Source organism: Scomber scombrus, chromosome 2 (assembly GCF_963691925.1).
Source record: "Scomber scombrus chromosome 2, fScoSco1.1, whole genome shotgun sequence".
Lineage (NCBI taxonomy): Eukaryota > Metazoa > Chordata > Actinopteri > Scombriformes > Scombridae > Scomber > Scomber scombrus.
In genome coordinates this window covers 249,937-269,239 of record NC_084971.1, presented here as the reverse complement: position 1 = coordinate 269,239, position 19,303 = coordinate 249,937, and the positions used below count along the sequence as shown (strand labels likewise).

The 19,303-nt window shown below is 38.9% G+C and overlaps 1 protein-coding gene across 1 annotated transcript in view; it reads right to left on the bottom strand.

The window, feature by feature from the left end:
- Positions 1-7,053: 7,053 nt before the first annotated feature.
- Positions 7,054-19,303, bottom strand: part of vps37c (VPS37C subunit of ESCRT-I) — a 28,300-nt gene continuing 16,050 nt past the window's right edge. Inside the window, exon 5 of the mRNA XM_062427196.1 lies at positions 7,054-12,511. Within this exon, the coding sequence (XP_062283180.1) occupies positions 11,774-12,511 (738 nt within the window). The 3' untranslated portion in view covers positions 7,054-11,773. The remainder of the gene's footprint in view (positions 12,512-19,303) is intronic.

Genomic DNA, 19,303 nt, shown 5'->3' with positions numbered 1-19,303 from the left:
TTCATCCCCGGCCTGCTGCTGCTACTTGTGCAAAAGTGCAGATTTCCTCCCTTCAAAGAGAGCTGGGTGAAGAGAGGCAGAGAGGGGTGGGGGAAATAAGAAACACTGATAAGAGGGGAGGAAGAGGTAGGAGGAGGAGGAGGTGAAGGGAAGAGTTACGTGTCTCTGGAGTAAATTCACTTTTTTCAACCTCTACTAAGTGACAGCACACACAACTACCATACATACAGCGACCGAATATCAACGCTTTGACAGGAAGGCTGAGGGAAGAAATGCAATTTGCATGATTCAAATATAAAAACAGTGTGCCGATAATTTATTAATTGAAAATTCAGTAAATATACTTTGTTTTGCTCTGTAAACCACGTTACAAAACACCAGTTGAAGTGGTCCTGCTTTAATATTTTCTGTTGCATTTATTTGTGGAAATATATGACATTTTAAGTTATATACAGTATACCCAACTTACAGTATGCAGAATTTCAAAGGTGAAGGTTATTGTGTTACTATTAAATTTGCATTAAACACATACATGTAATTCTGTAAAAAAAAAAAAAAAAAAAAAACACAACCATTGAGTCTATTAGCTGGTATATTTGGGGTAGACTGTGGATGTAAAGGTCGTAGTAAATAGAGAATTATCTATAATAGGAACAGTGAACACATCATCAGTTTTCCCCTTTAATTTATATTTTAATAGCTTTAAATAGTTTCACCTTTTTATATATTTTATAGTCACACCTATGGGCACAGGCACTGATGTAAAATGTTCTGTCATAAGCTGCTGGTCATAACAGTTCAAGCAAGCTTGTCTGTATCAGCCATGCTTGTGAATTCAATAATTTATGTGTAAGAAGAAGACTGTGTTCAGCATCTGTTTCATATAACATATGAAGGTTTTCTACCAGAATATCATAACAAACTTAGGACGTGATTAGTAAATCAGCTGGTCCAAAATGGGCTTCTTCCGTCCAGCACTCTAAACTCTCACAGAGAGAAAGAAAACACAAACCAGCACTAGATGGCAGATGTTTTACATCATTCAATCAGGAAAAATGAAGGAGAAATAACAATATAGTTAGTAACACCTTATTACACTATTCGTTTACTTATTAAGGGAGGAGGGAGAGGGCCGGTCAAACTGGTTCAAGAAGTTATTTAGTTCATTTGCTTCCTCCATAGTCCCCCCTGCAGCACTGGTGTTCTTTGTGTTGTGGCCTGTGATGGTTTTAACTCCTCTCTCCTGTAGCTTCTGCTCCTTCGCCTCCCTCAAGCACAGATTTAGTTCTCGCTGTGCTGACTTCATCTCCTCCTTATCCCTGTTTTTAAAGGCCCTCATCTTCCTGTTGAGGACAGTCTTCACTTCACAGGTCACCCATGGTTTATTATTGGAGAAACACTGCACAGTCCTTACAGGAACAACCACATCCATACATAAATTCAGGTAGTCCATCCCGGCGGAACATCTCCTAAAACAACGTGATGTTACAGGCTGCATTTGCACCAGTTGGGTTGTACTGGCTGCAGGTGGATAAGGTTATGGTCGGACTCCCTAAATGGAGGGAGAGAGTGGCCCTGTATGCATCCCTCACATTAGCATACATTAAGTCTATTGTCCTGTTGTTTCTTGTTGTGCAGTCAACAAACTGATAAAAAGCAGCAAGAGTTGAGTCCCCGGCGACATGGTTGACGTCACCTGAAATAGCAATGAATGCCTCCGGGTGCTGTGTTTGTAGCTTAGCTGTGGTTGTGTGAATCACCTCACAAGCGGTCGCTGCGTCGGCCCTCAGCTGAATGTAAACACAGATGGCGATGACGTAACTGAACTCCCTCTGCAGGTAGTAGGGCCTGAGGCTGACGGCTAGCAGTCAGAAACTAACTGTGCTGTCAGTTCTTTTTATTTGCTTAAACACTGACAAACCTGCAGCTGTTGACGTCACTGCTGCTGAAGACTTCAAATATGACCGCTTATTAGTGTCATACCTACAGAACTTTTTACTTGAGTGCACTCCAATGGAATGAAAAGTTCTGTTGTAGTCTAGATATTAAACATGTAAACTAGTACTAATGTACCATGATGCAATTCTTCACCACTGTCAGAGTTCAGAGCTTTATTGTCCCTTGAGGGGAAATTTGGTTTGCAGTACAAAAAACAACTAACACAACAACCATAAATAAATAAATAAACAGTGACATAACAAACATCAGAGGACAAATAACCATGTAAATAGATACCTTTTTTTCATGTTTTCAACTTTACTTCTCAGATTATGTAGGAAGAGTGAATGAGGGGGCAATTTATGTGACGGAATCTGAATATATCATCTTCTGGCTCTGTATAAATTCAATTTATTCTCTTCTTTTCTGTTGTGTCTTGACTCATCTCATCACTCCATCTCATTTTCTCTCATCCTCCGCCTCTGGTTTACGGGGCCGTAGAGACAAAAAGTCCCACAGACTTTCACCTCCTCCCCCTCCTTTCTGTTCTGCACATTTATTTCTCATAAGAAGGAAGCCTGCGCTGTTCAAAGTGGGCAGACATCACTAGGCTGCTCAGGAGTTAAAACCATGTTGAATTTACATGATTTTGGGAAATGATGGGTGTGCAGTGAAGTTTGAATTTCCTGTCAAATGGATATCCTTCAGTTCAGATGGTAACAGATCAAATGTCTCAAATATGCTTCTGATTGTTTTTAGCTAATTCTCATCACCAAGGGTCAGAACATCTAACAGCCTGCATCATCTCACATGAAAGCATCAGACACAACATTTTGAGATGTTGAATGCTTTTTCCATTCACTGGCCGAACTCATAAACACCATGAAAAACAAGACAGGACAACAAGACTACACTGTGCTGTAGACCTTATCAACATTGTTCTCAAACTGGGCTCCAGCAAAAAAGGGCTTGTGAGATGAATCTATGGGAGCACAAGAAAAAGACAAAATGATGGCTGTGTATTGTGAAATCTGATGATGATCATGATGAAACTAAAAAAAAAAAAAAACACTCCATGATTCTTTGATTTACTATTTTAAAAAGTTGGGAATCATTGTTTTACTATAATATTTAAATGCTGTAGTTGTGACTAATTGAGGTACGCAATCTTTAACATCAGGTCTTATTTTCGAAATCGCCTCTTACAATTATTTTTTGTAGAGCTGTTACAAATCAGTAAAGTCCACATAAAAATAATAATCAATTATTATTAATAATAATAATAATAATAATAATAATAATAATGATTATTATTATTATTGGCATTTGGCACAACATTTTCTTATCAGATATGATTATTTGTTTGCTATGGTAGTAAACTTTGAAGTGAAGTGTCTGTGTTGTGGGTTTGTGTTGTCCTTGATAATGTTATGGGCCCTGTAGTGATGGGAAGGCTGTTCCAGAGATGGACTGGGCCGTCTTTATCACCTGCTGGAGAGCCTTCCTGAACTGAGCAGGGCAGTACCACACTGTGATGGAGATGGTGATGACACTCTCGACTGTGCATCTGTAGAAGTTGCTCAGGTTTTGGTTGGCATGCCAAACTTCCTCAGCCTTCTCAAGAAATACAGTCTCGGCTGTTACTTCTTCAGAAGCTGTCGAGTGTTGTGAGACCAGGTGAGGTCCTCGCTGATGTGAGTGCCGAGGAACTTGAACGTTTTTACCCTCTCCACCTCTGTCCCACTGATGTATATTGGGGTATGCTGCTCCCTCCTCCCCCTCCTAGGATCAATAATCATCTCCTTGGTTTTATCTGTCTTTAAGAGATTATTTTCCTGGCGCCAGGCCACCAGTCCTCCAACCTCTCTTCTGTACCCTGCCTCCTCTCTACCAGTGATCAGTCCAATGACTGTGGTGTCGTCCGCAAACTTTATAATGCTGGTGCTGGACTCAGAGGCCTCACAAACATAGGTGAAAAGGGTGTACAGCAGAGAACTTATATATATATATATAATTCTAAAAAGCAAACATAATAACTGTAATGTCTGAAAAGTAATGTAAAGAATTGCTGCAAATGTGATGTAACAAGAATCCAATTACTATATAATATTCAAATTCAAATTGTGATATATATTCAAAAAAGGAACAACCTTTTAAATGTTCATCTTGCTCCTGAGTATAGAGCATGTTGAACAATTATAAAGTTCCTGATTGAAGTTAGTTTTATTGTGCAGTGTTTGCCCTGCCAAAGCCACATCCTGTCGATTTCACATGAAAGGGACGATGGTGTGATGAGTTTTTACCAGAGGCTGCAGAGTGAGGAGAATGACAGACAGCAAGGATAGAGTGAAAAAAACTGAAGATGTGACTAATGGCAGTGAGTAACAGTAATATACTGAATCATATCAGAGGATCATATTTACAGGTTTAAGCTGCTGGCTGTTAACTGTCCACACCTGATCACCTCTCCACAGTCTGACAGCAGCTTAGCTGTTGCTTACATTTGCAAGGTGATCATGACCATAATAAGATCTGCTCTGTTTGTCTGCTTTTAAGATTGTATCATAGTGGAGGTGATGGCATTTCATTGGTCCTGCTCAAAGCAAGGTAACACTTTGCTTTAAGTCCCTGTATTTATAGCATTTTAGCATTATACCAACAATTGATAAATGGTTTATAACACTATATTGCTGTTATAAGCAGATATAAGGACATTTAAAGTGTTTCTTAATGTTCAGTATCTAGTATAATTTCTCCAACGAAGATATATTTTATATTATTAGAGGGGTGTTTTACTATACTATACTATACTTTTTTTTAAAGTAAATTTTCTCTGCATTAAGTTGAAACTGACAAAATAATATGGTATCTATAAACACACTTAAATCCACTGGAAAAATGTCCAGTTTGGTTCAATATAGCATTGTTGGGCCTCCGGCGTCAGCATCATGGCTCTTTTGACCCCCTTTGGATTTGGGTCAACCCAAATCCAAACTCAGGTAACCCCTTTGGATTCTCGTCCCTCATTGGCTGAGAGACACCCAACGTCACTTCAAGCTGGTCACCGGAGCTTCAAAAAGAGACACGCAAGGCTTGTTCACTCTCTCTATGCTCTTCTCACCGGTCTGTGGTGCAGGCAGGGCACAAAAGCGGTCCTTCCGAAGCGCCATTGGCTGAAAGAAGACGTATGTGTCCCCTTGTTTCCTTTTCTTTTAGGAGCTTCTTCCAGCTCGCAGCCCAAGAGGGAAAATTCCACCTTGCCCCTAGTGTTGCTTTCATCAACGAAAATGATGACTAAATATCGTCGTCAACAAACCTCTATCAGGTGATGAAAACGAGATGAGACGCAACGTAAATGCTGGTCATGTGACGATAACTATAATTAAATATATAATGCAATATTGTTGACGAATAAAAACTCTGCTAAAATGTCTCTTCATTTTCGTTGACTAAAACGATACGAGACGAAATGTTATAACGTTATTTTGTCTCGTTAAATTGCGTTGTTACTATTATTTTGCAGTATTTCTGTTTCCTGTGTCTCACTTCGACGTCACTTCCTCAATCCCCACTCGCGGCATTATTTAGAAGATGCAGCTGCGGTAGGTTAGTGTTAACGACAGACAACTGACACAGAGAACGGGGCCGATGGCCGGCCAGCCGCGGTTATTCTTTAGTCTATAAGGTAACAATAATATAATAAGAAGACAACCTTGTTTGAATTGTGAAATGGGTTTAGCTAAAAGAAAATGTTGGTTTCGTCTATACTACTAGGTACTTATACTATATTGAATGGGTTAAATAGAATTGCATTACTAAAAAGAGACTAAAATACAATTTTCATTGACTAAAACTAGACTAAAATGTCATCAGTTTTCGTCAACTAAAACTAGATAAAATAGTCACAGATAAATTGGACTAAAATAAGACTACAATGCTCAGACTTTTAGTCGACTGAAACTTGACTTGACTAAAAAGAGTATGAACGTGACTAAAACTAATAAAAACTAAAATGACAGCTTGACACAAAGACTAGACTAAGATTAAAACAGGCCGCCAAAAACAACACTACTTGCCCCTGAACACATCATTTAAACAGATCCGACAGAGACAGCGATCACAGATGCCGGACAAACTTATTCCTGCAGAAGAAATGTAGGGAGACCCCCTAGTTTAGCTCCACGCTGTTCGCACGTTTATCTGTGTACAAGGCCTCTTGCTCTCTCTCTCGATTGCCATCTTCCCTCGCTCCTCTCTCTCTCTCTCTCTTACTAACCCCCTCCACACACGTACACACTACATATATGCACACCTTGCATCACACAGCTGTTGGTGAGGTAACAAAAGAAAGCTAATTTTCAGTAATTTCACTAATTTAAGTAAATTCACTAATTTTTCATTTCATAATTTCCATTGTTACTCTTGCTGTTTAAGGTAAAGTTCTGAGCAGTACATTTTGTTTCTCCCTGTGACTAACTATATCCACTTCTATTTAATATTCAAGAATAAAGACAGAGTTCAATTTAGATCAACTTCAGTTTAATTATTCACAACTCCAAAAAGGAGAAAGAAAAAAAAACCAAAACAAAAAAGGCTTTTTAACAATCTACAGTCATTATCATATTATTCATCACCATGAGAAGAACAGATAAATCCATCTTAATGTTACTTTCTTATGGATAATATTAATGCTAGACTACATTAGAACATCTCCCTTGTGCTTCTTCTAAAACACTGTAATACTATTATTACTCTTTTTCCCCCTTAGCACAAATCTACTATAATCATTCATGTATTTAAAGTTGGGATATGAAAAGCTTCTCATGCTCAGAGCATTTTCACCTTGTTGGATCAATTTGAAATGAACTGAAACCAGCCATAACACTGGTCTGTGTATGTGTGTGTGGTGAGTAAAAGATAAAGCACAGGTGATACTGAAGTAAAGAGAATGCTGTCAGCACCAGCAGTAGTGCAGCAGTAGTGCAGCAGTAGTGCAGCAGTAGTGCAGCAGCAGGACATCAACAGGCCTTATTTCCTTGGCCTCTTCTTCTTCATGCACTTTTATCCTGTGAGCAGATTAAGACCTGACTCATTCTCACTGAGCCTCTCATATGACATAATTGATGACAGATGTGAAGAAATGCACCAACACTGTTGCCACCATGTGGAGCTCTGTAGCAACAGCAGTGCAATCCAGCTGGAGCATGCACCATCACATGCATTATACTGTCCATTATCTGTTTCATCTGCAGATAGAGATCACATTATATAGATTACAGATTAAGTAGGTAACAAAGTCCACTAGGGCATCCTTCATACAAGTTTTATAAACTGAAACTACTGGTTTATTCATGGTTTATAATAATTAACTAATGATTATCTAGCAGTTCTTAACTATTAATTACATACCTTATATCTGCTAACAGCTACTAACACAATTTGGGTTGCCAGGTTATTAAAAATCCCATTGACTGATGTTTATCCTTTTTGATTGGTAGTAATGCAGTTCTAAATGTTTGAGATGCTCATTGGTTTCTCAATTTCCAATAGCCTACCAGGTCTGCAGTTGTAATTGTAAATACGTTTTTATTAATGGTTTTAAGGTTCAGAGACCTGTTCCTGATGAATGAAAGAGCTAAGCTGATACACACAAGCTGTTCAAATTTAGCTTAGTTATAGCTCACGTTTTCACTAAGTGGGTATTTTAACATCACCAAGTTAACCCACTGTAGAGATTTCTCACAACCTTCTTTGAATTTATCTGATATGTGAAATATTATCAATAAACCCAGTAGTTACAGTTTTTATAAAGGGTGCCTTATTAGAAAGTGGTACAGCTAATTTCTTATCCAAAATACCAATTCTTATGCTATTAATATACACAAGAAAACTATCATCATGCTGCTTTTATGCTATTTTCCAACACGTTCACCACTTTCAAAGACAACCTGGGGCTGGTTTTCTTGATATTGGCTGTCATTCTTATAATAATAAGAATGACTATTATAGAATTATTATTAATAATAATAATTCCTATAATTAATTATATCTGCTGATATCTGTTGGAGTGGTCGATTATCTGTATAATGGAGTTAAACAACATGAGCAGTCAGACAAGCAATCAGCTTTTAAACTATAGTGGACACACCTATACCCAACATTTCAGTTTTCAAGAACTGAGTGGTAAGTAACCATGGAAATCTATATAAAAAGATAAATAATATTTTAAAAACAACTATAGAATTTTCCTTTTCTTTCCTTTTCCCTTGCAAATGCAACCATGGCTGTCCTCTTAGATGTCCAGCCTTTCCTGTGGAGGCCAGAGTAACAGAACAGAGACTATCATGAGATCACTGGCTGGCTGCTGGTCTGCATACAGTCATACTGCAGAGATGTGCTGCTGATGAGAATCCATCTGGGATTCTAACTAAAGTCTGAGTACAAGTTACAACAAAAAGAATGAGATAATTATGTAGCACTGCAGGACGTAGTTCTGACATGCAGTGTCATTACATACAAATGAGCAGTGTTCCAGACTGGTGGGAAGAAGACAGGGGTGGAACTCACTCTTGATCATTCAAAACTGTGTGTTGCTGTTCTGTAGTTATGTGTAATCTTGCTGTTCCTTCAATAACAGTCACTCATTACTACAGCAAAGCTACCTCCCTCTATCTTGCTGCATTTATACTTTTTAAACTGCAGTTCAATGACCTATTAAATAATGGCCTTACAACTCAGATCTCAACTTAAGCTCAATTAAAGGATTTTCTTGTTTTCTTTGGGAGAGAAATGTGTTAATAGCAGCACAGTATTCTACAGTGGCTGGGACCAATTTGGATTCAATTCACTTCAACACACAGCTTGACACAGAACTGATTGCCAACCTTTATATTTTCACTCTAGTAAACTATACAGAACATGTGTGCTCACTGATAGTTTGAACTTAAAGAAATAAAATCTCTTGTAATCATTGTCAAGCATCAGTTCATGTTCAACAAGCAGATATGAAGAGTAGGAGAGTGACGGAGAGAAGGAATTGATTAGGCTTGGGGGATGACAGGGAAAGTGAGAACAAATGAACAAAACCATGTTGTGGTATCAGCTGTGTTTGTATTTGTTGGACACATGGACAACTTAAGCTACATACTTAATATTTGTGCCCTCAACAGCATACCCAATTGCCATCTTGTATCATTGTGTTGGTTTTCTGACCATCTCCACTCACATCAACCTGATAACCTCACAGTACACTACACCAAACAGCAGACAGACATAGTTAGTAAATTAGCCAGTGAACACAGCAAAGCATTTAGAAGCTAAAGAGCCAGTTATGTTTTTTCTGGAGTTTGTGGAAAACAAAACAGAATTAAAAGAAGAGTGAACATTGGACTTACATTTTAAAGATGGCCAGAGAGGCGACTCCAAATTCATTCTATTCTTGCTCTGTGTCTGCTGTGTGTGTAAATAGGCAATTGCTTGCTGAGCATCAGTTCATGTTCAACAAGCAGATATAAAGAGGAGGAGCCATATTAATTTAAAAAGGTGATACTGTGTTTAAAGTAGGGGTGGGACGGTTCACAAAATCCATGGTTTTCGGTTTGGTTCGGTTTATGTAATTCTTTTTTTTTGGGGGGGGGGGTTACACTTAATTTCTCATATTTCTAGACCGGTTGTGGTCATCAAGGCAAGAGCGCATTAAAAATGATTAAAAATAAAATACTTAGTAGTTTGACACTAACCAACAAACATATGTATGAAAGCGAACGGCTGCAGGTGGCACCAACTCATGAACACACAAAACAAAACTAACTGCCTAACCCAACAGATCTCCAATGACTCACTACAGCAGAAAAACAGCTGAGATAAACGAAATAAAAAGCTTCCTGGATGCACTAATCTTACCTGAGGAAATAAAACACATTCAGACTAGACAGTCAAATTACCATGCAGGGACTAAATATTGAATTTATGAAAATAACAGTAAAGTAAACCTACTGCCCAGATCCCAAAACTTCTATATTTTACGCACACTGACAAGGGCGTGAACACAGCCTGAGGTCCGGGATTCCCCCCAGAGAAGCACATCATCAGGAGGGATGCCCATCTGACCGGGCCTAACTGACTGAGGAAACGATTATTACAATATAAAGAGCTGTCACATGAAGACCAATGTGCATGCATGCACCATAATACATACATTTGTTTGATGAACTTAGTAAAAATGTCCTGTGTCCCGTGCTACTTTGTTTTTCTGCGTCAGTCAAGGAAACTGCTTTATTGATGCTGTTCCAATCTGCTTGTGGCACGTGGAATGATACTAATAACAACAATAATAATAAAAACAATTATAATAATGGTAATAATGATAATAATAATTAATAAAAATAATAATCTCTTTGGGAGATCAAGGTCACACGTCAACATAAAATGGGATCATTTATTCGTAACAGACCAACCGCTGTGCTAATAGATATTCACTTTGTAGAGATATTTTGGTTTTCAGAGATGGGTCCACACATTTGTGTATTGTACCATTTGTGTTATGTGTAGTTTGGCTGCTTTGTTATAATCAACCTGCATCTCTCAGGTCAGTAGCTGCTGGTGTTCATACTGTTGGAAAGCTTGGCACGGAGTAAAAGCTTCCATCCTCAATAGGCCCCACGTACAATAATGTAATGCCTCTGCCTCATGCCAAATGAAATAAAAACAAAAAAACTTCACTGGGTTACTGGCAAGGCTTACGTTGTGCGTGTCATGAACCGAACCAACCAAACAATACATAAGTGCCCCGAACCGTGACAAGCGTACCGAATATGACAGATTTTTTAAATGAACTGTTCCACCCCTAGTTTAGAGCTTGATACAGATTTTTCCATTGCCCTGAAATGTCCAAAAACAAAGTTAGCTATAAACTTTTACTATTTATTTTGAATAAAAACAGTGGCCTAATTCCATGATGTAGTGCTATTGTGCGGTGGACAGTACACAACGGTTGCCAAACATGGTGTTAAATAGTTTTGAAAAATCTTGCTAGGTCCACCCAGAAGATCATAGATCTTGTTTGATGCCACAGTGACCAATACTATTATAGTGATGAAAAGGTTTTCACAGTTGCTGTCACGCAGCTTCAGCTAACTCCCTTTTCCAAAACCACCATAATGAAAGGAAACAAAACACAGCACTGTCATCATGACAAGGTTCTTTGGTTGAAGAAAATAAAGGGTACTCATTCCTGCTGAAGCTTTCATAAAGAGTTGTTTTCTCAATGCAGACTGTGCTTGTGAATAACAATGTGAACAACAAAGATTCTGGACACTGATGTGCTGTAGTGTTACAGAGACAGGTTTTTCATGTATTTGTCATAAGGGGGAGTGCACTTGTGTGTTTATAAAGATATTCTGATTGCCAAATAGCAACACACACAGGAGGATTGAAGTAAGGAACGATGGAGAGAAGGAGGAAAGTGAGTGCATGATGGGCCAGATACAAGTGTTTTAACACTCAAACACAACGCAACAACCTGAGACTAGTGTGGGGAAGTTGATGGGTAGGTGGGGTGACAGAGGAGAATAGGGAAAGAGAGAAAGACAGAGAGATCAACAGACTGATATTGAGAGATAGAGAGAAATAGTGCAACAAAGATAATTAAAGCAAGAGAGCTTTTGAATCAGACAATATCGGAGCATGAGAAAAAGGAGGAGGGTAGTTGTAAAAGGTAAAAAGACAAGAAAGGAATTAGGCTGAGGAAACTGAGGGTCAGGGAAGGAGGAACAGTTTAAACAGTAAAGAAGGGAAGAATTAAGAATAATTCAAAAAAAAAGGAGCAGTAGTGCTTTCAGGAGTATGGCTGTGGAACTCCATATCCTGGTCTGTAGATGGGTCTCCCTGTTGGCGACTGAGAATTGGAGTAGGCAGGCCCAGCTGGGTAGCTGTAGCCGCCATAGCTGTAGGAAGCTGGGTAGGGTGCTGGGCCACTGGGGGGCTGGCTAGGGGTGTACTGGCCGAATGCTGAGCCTGGGTGCGGGGCAGGGAAGGAGGGCTGTGTTGGGTAGGGGCAGGTGGCAGAAGCCGGAGGCCCAAAAGCAGGCCTGGGGCCGGAGTAGCTTCCTGCTGGGGTGAAAGGTGAGCCGGAACCTGGGTACGGAGGGAACTGTGATGGGGGGTTGGCTGGGCCGGAGCCTGCTGCCACCACTGCTGCTGGAGTAGGATTGGGTGAAGACACAGGGTACGGGCTATAGGGGAGGCCAGAGGAGGCCCTTGCGGATGATGAAGCTGGCTGCGAGGTGTTCTGGTAGGTGGATGACTGAGGTTTGGAGTTCGGCTGCTGCTGCTGATTTGTCGCCGTTGCTGTTGTTGTCTGTTGATTCCATGGGGACGGTGTGGCTGTGGGATCCTGGCTGATACCTTCTGATGATGTCAAGGCTGTGGGATTGCCTTCACTCCTCTGTCGCAAGATCTCTTGAAGTTTCTCTACCCGCACTCGTCTTTTGTGAGCGAGGGAGCGCAGGGAGAGGAAGCGGTCAAGGAATGAGTCCAACGGCAGTGAGCCCTCCAGAAACTCATCAGCTAAAGCCTGCAGGCAGAGAGAAACACAGCGGACTAGACTGAGAGGAAAAGACTGGCAGGATAACTCTGGGTGGAGAAAGTGAAAAGCAGAATTTGTTACTTACCACAAAAACCCCTCTGAATCAGCATCTGAATTTAATTCATTTTCAATTAAATTTCAAAACTTCTCACAATGGGCATTATGCAAGAAGCACTCATGTAAACAGATTTGTTCTCAAAATGCATGTGTGAGTGATTTCTTCTTTTCTTTAACTATTATATATAGTACAAAAATGTATTTGTGATCCAGACTTGAATAGTCTGCTCTCAGCTGACAGTGTAACATCACTTGTAGGCTATATTAGCCTTGACAGTGTCACATGACCGTCTCCCATCACAGAGCGGTTTGCTTTGGAAAGATGTTTTTTAGCATCTAATTTCATGTCAAATCATTCCTTCTTTATTTCTTTCACAGTAGAGAGGTGCCCTGATAACATGTTAGCTAGATTCATATTTTATTATCTTCTCATTGTTTCAGGTTTCCTATTCTTTTTACTCTTTGGGAACATTTTGTGAATGAAACCCACCCACAAACAGAGCGGAACATGGAGCCTTTGACATTTTAGGGGTGTGGATTCACAAACATCACAAACGTGCACTTCCTCATGAACAGGTGGCCTTCATCCGGATGAAACAGTTTCGACAAGTTCAGGCAGTTAACAGAATTGTTAACAGTGTTAACAGAACACATTTTTTTTCTTATTGCAAAAGAAAAACAAGAACACATTAATGCGAGCCCCTTGTTCACTGACTGACTGGTTTTGAAGAGATGTAAACGATGCTGCAGGTAAACAAACCTGTGAAGAGGCCAGTCCAAAGCAAAAAATAAAATAAAAACAATGAAAATGTAACAGCTTGTATTATGATGGATGACGCTAATATAGTGGTGTTGCTTAGTGAAAATACTATTCAGTGTTTTCTCTAGGATTTCTTTCAAGGTGCGGGGGCAGGACAGCGCCAACCCCATAACAAAATTTTGGTTTTGTTAGAGATGATTTCCTGAATTCCGGTGGATTTTGAGGTGGCCTTTTGGAGATGGGCAATACCTAAATTAATTCAGATTCATAGCCTACATCTGGCATTGGCCTTCACAAGTAAACCTTGGCTAAGTGACCAATCATCATTCAAGTTTCAGTTTTAAGGCACCCCAAACCATAAATTAGGCTAAATTAGGGTGTAAATAATAACTGTCTATGTGCCTATAAGACATATTCCTATGAGACATCTTTTTGGATTTAAAATGAAATTCATGGTTGCAAATATTTGATTATAATCCAACTCTAAAAGTGAATGAAATTTGGCAAATTTACGATCAACTGGAAGTTATTTCCCTCGATTGTAACGTTTGCGTTTACATCAGTGGTGTTGTTGACGCTCATCAGCTGATGAAACACAAAACACGCGCAGGTTAGGCGGCGTGTTGTCCAATCAGAGCCCACAGCCCACAGGGCTGTCAGAGCAGCAGTGAAAACGCCAGTCGAAGCGCCCGCCACCCCGACGGAAAGAGTTTAGGGGAGTGGAGAAATTATTTACAATGTATCCAAATACATACTGTGCGCCACGCGCCTGCCACAATTCTGAAGGCAGGGCGGCAATAATTAAGCCGTGGCGGCCCGCCCCCACAAAATGTACATAGTGGAAACCATGCTGTTACCGGGTGGAAAAAAAGCACCATTTTTTTTGCGTGATGTTTCTCTACGGCCTATTTTGTAATTTTAGCCCAGGAGCCCTCAAAAAATAACTTTCTAGCATGTCACACTGGAAGACTATCAATATCAATGAAATATGTGAAAAAAGACAGCTATTTCAAGTTTTTCCACAACATAAGTTGATACCAAAGTTAGTAATTTATATATATATATATATATATTCATGTCAGATTTAGAATTTGCATCATAATGTGTTGGAAAAGTAACACCCCTTAGGCCTAGGCAAGCAGCAATTACATTTTAACTTTTAAATTAACTATTTTAACTTTAATTTTTAACTTGAACAATTATGCTATATAGTATTCAAATTAAAATGATAACAATTGTAACAGTAATACAAAGTTGATAACACATCATTAGTAAAAAAAAAAAGTAAAAAAGAGTAGGCTATATGAAATCCTACTACTATAATTGGAGAGCAGGATGTTTGTCATTCCGTCCGTCTGTCCGTTCACCTTTCTCCAACCCCTTCCATCCCCTCCTAGGTTTAGGGAGCCAGCCATTGCATGTGGCATTTTTTTCGCACATTTCATTTCATGTCAACTTCAATTTCTATTTCAATGTCAAATAAATATTCTGCAGTTATACTTTTTATTAGGGACTCTGGAGCCACAACAACATGGGACTATTTTTCAGCCTGTGGCGATATGCGTAGAGACGCCGTATGTAGGGGCGTAAACGACTGGAAGAGAAGAGACAATGAGAGGAGACATTTTGTTATGGTCACGGACATTTATCCACGGTCACGAACATTTTGAAAAATGCCTAACAAGAGCAAATCACTCTTGGAAAACACTCGCAATGCCGTCAAATGCCGCATGACATTAACGCAAGGTGGCAAAACTCCAGGTCAGGTTAGAAACCACAAAAAAAAAATCCATACAGTAGCTAATGCTAATGCTAATGCTACAGCTACAGTTTGTTAGTCCATACAGCCTTCCAAGCATGTAATTATCCTTGCGCGACATGAATTCACACATTATGTTTTATTGGTCTCAGGGTTAATATCTCTTTTGTTCCAGAGTTAAATAATAACTTGCCTAACAAAAACTTTGGTTTATGAATTAGGCCTGTTTAATTAGTTTGTTTTTTTAAATTATTCTGTTGACAATTCAAAAGCAATGTCTGATTTTCATTGGTTAATTTTCAATAAATTTTTATTTATTATTACTTTTGTCAGTTTCAAGTTATTTCAGTGACCATTGTGGGTTTTTCTTTCATTAACAGAGGGGTACCAACAATTTTGTCCACGTGTGTACATACATACATACATACATACACACACATCTGGCGGGAGTATTTTTTTGGTAGTTTGGATAATGCTGGAAGTACAATTATTGTTGATCTTCATTTTTTACGAGAGGCTGCATTCATGTTGGTTACCACTCAACAGCCAAGCTGCAAAGTAAGCAATCACTATATCTATAAAGTATATAACGACAATCAAAACATTTCCTTTTCAACTGTCTATTAGGTTAGGGTGGGACGTGAGGTGTCCACTGAGGTTAAGGTGAAGTTTAGGTTTATGAACAACTTCTTCAGCAGAGAGGCAGCAACACAGGTCACCATTTCTGACGGTCACAGATTTTGGTGTAACACCGGTTAGAACAAGAGGAAATATATTTTTTCAGACAGTATGCATAATATATTACATTTTTCTGAGATAATGAGTATTCACATTTCCTCTATCATTACCCATCCTTACCAGGATTTAGAAATTATTACTTAGATTTTTGTTTTTAACATAAGACTGTTTTCATTAGCAACTAGATCAAATATCACAATGTGATTATGCATGTAAAGCCTAACCTTTTCATGCACTGGGTCCACTTTATTACAATTTAGTCTGTGTGTCATAGCCTATATAAACATTTTTCAGAAATCCCATTATCAGTATATGTTGACTTTGTTAACCAGTGGTGTGTCATCATGCATTATCTCATTTAAACAAACTGTCTTGACTTTTCAGCAGTCAGCTGTGAGGACCATTGCCACAGAATGAGACAGCAGAGGTCATCAAAGCTGCCTGAGGCTACAGGTACTTTTTGCCTATATATGCATGTATTTCAATTAATGTAAACATAAACATATTGCTGCTTCACTTTCTTACCTACCTGATAGCATTACCATGCTAATAAAATACCTACCTATCTATTCATCCCACAGCAACTCAATAACAATTCTCATTTACATACACCATCTCATTCACACATGGCCTAACATGTCCTTGGTTATGTGGATCTAATTTCAAAATAACTATTTCAGACCTACCAACCTTGGCAAAATATTTTGAGTACCACTTGTGTTGTGCGGCTTTTTTCGCAGACTTTTGCAACTCCATTGCTTTGCACACAGTCATTTCCCCATTCACTGGCTGGAAATCGGTTATAAAAAAAACAATAAAACCTATATTTTTGATTACAATACTTTTAATGAGCAAAATATAGACAAACTTTACAATTTGACCAGGCCAGCCAGGCTTGTCCTGGACCAGCTCCTAGTTTATGCTGCTATAGGCTTAGACTGCCGGGGGACTCCTTCTCCCATGATGCACTGAGCTCCTCTCTCCTCCTCTCTCTCTCTATCCATCCATCTATATCCATTAACATTCATGTACTATTAATGCATTCAATAACCTACACTTCTTCCCCGGAGTTGTCTGTGCTTTCTCGTCTCACAGGTAATCTGGGCCTGTAGACGTCCGGATGACAGATTCCAGTCCCGGACCTTCTAGCTTCAATGTTTATTTTCTATGTGCTTCTCTCTCTCTCCTATTCTTGCTCTCTCTCCCCTCTACCCCAACCGGTCGAGGCAGATGTTCTCCCACTTTGAGCCTGGTTCTGCCTGAGGTTTCTTCCTGTTAAAAGGGAGTTTTTTCTTGCCATTGTCGCTAAGTGCTGCTCATGTGGGAATGTTGGGTCTCTTTAAAATTAAAACCTGAAGAGTACGGTTTAGAACCTGCTCTATGTGTAAAGTGCCTTGAGATAACGTTGTTGTGATTTGCCACTATACAAATAAAGATTGATTGATTGATTGACCTGACTCCAAAATATCATGTGCACTGCACTGGACATTTTAACATTGAACAGTAAAACTCAAAACTTGCACTTGCTTTCATTATATGATATGTGTGCTTATACAAGCTGATAGCCACAAGTTAACTGCATTGAATTATTTCAATACTTTTTAAAATAAAATTAATTAAAATTATTTTAATATGTATTTAATTAAAATGGTAATAATTTATATTATATATTGCAATAGGTGTTTTTCAAGAATGTAATAATTAAATTGGCTTACAGCACATAAGCACACATTACCAGGGCTAATTTATATATTACCAGTCCTTCCAGAAAAATGCAGTTTGTTTGTGATTGTTGCGGGCAAAAATCCTTGATTATGCGGCACGTTTTCTTAATTAATGCAATGGAATATACGGGATATTTATGCAATTTTATGCAATGAAATTGCGGGAACTTGCAAAAATTGTGGGGGGAAAAAAAGAAAGAAAAAAAAGTGATTCCCCTGTTCTCACTAGGCTACTACCTTAATGTAAAGAGTCATTTCTAATTACTTCCTATGATAAGCAAGCATACTACATCACAAAAAGTGCTGGGAATATTTAAGTTTTCATATTGTTTTATTTCAGACCTTAATAAACACATGGCTCAAACTTATAAAACACTGATGAGTCAAACAAGTTTCGTAGCTTTACAAAAGGAATATGCTACAACTTCTGTAAAAATGAATAAATAAAATATATTTTTATATGATGACGTTCACGTCACGTAATTACGTCACTTCATAATTCCCATGGCAACAGGGGAAAATGGCTGCTCTCATGTGTAAACGCGTCATTTTTCAACTTTCTGCTAAGATATATGTGACTTTTTTGCAACGAAAATGCAGGGATTATGAAATCATGCAAGCCCCGCATATGTTGCGCATTTTGCGGGAAAATCTGCGATTTATGCGGGCGAAAGTGTGGCGTCATTTAAAATAATGCAGCCCCCGCATAAATATGCGGACTTTGGCTGATTATGCGTTGAATTATGCGATCGCATAATCGCGTTTTTCTGGAGGGGCTATTACCTGCAGCTCCCTGGTGGCTTATGTCCATATCATAATTGCACACTCTGCAAAATGCATGATACTGTTCTTGATATTTCATCAAAAACTTGTGGGGGACATAGACCCTCTTCTTTTTGGCAGGTCTGCTGCCCTGTCCCTCCCTGTCTTTTTCTTCCTCATCTGCCATGATAGTGGCAGAGTGGTAAAGTTGCTACAAAAGATTTGTTGGCTACATGTTTAAACTGTATAAATAATCACATTCTTCCTTATATACAGGCCTACTCCATCTGCAATTGATATATATAAAGGCTAAGATACACACACACCTCCCGGTAATTTCTCTTCTTTCTCTTTTTTCTTCGACGGTGCATTGGGGTCATTGGGGAACATGATCGATAGATTTGCGGATCTAATTTCAAACAACTATCTGACTCAATTACACTCATAGATTATAATATACTCAACTGCATAAAAAAACTGCACTTTAATATTTACTTTTCAGCTGAGCAACGTGAGAACGATCACCAGTAAAAAAGACAAAAAAGGTCATTGGAGCCAACATTGTGCTTTACATACACAATCTTATTCACAAATGGCCTAACTAACCTTGGTTGTGTGGATCTAATTTCAAACTACCAACTGACTCTACTAAACTTGGAAATGATCATTTAGTCAACTGCACAAGAGCCACATTTGAAATATTTACTTTTCAGCTGAGCGCCGTGAGGACAGTCAGCAGAAAATGAGACTGAAGAGATCATTGGAGACACCTGCAGCTACAGGTACTCATACTTTCCAATTAACCCTTTCAGACATTTGCCCATAATCAACAAGTCGCCCATAGTTATTAGGGGTGGAACGGTTCATTCAAAAAATCTGTCTCGTTCGGTACGCTTGTCACGGTTCGGAGCACGTGTGTATTGTTCTGTTTGTTTGGTTCATGACATGCACAACGTAAGCCAATAACCAAGTTTTTTGGG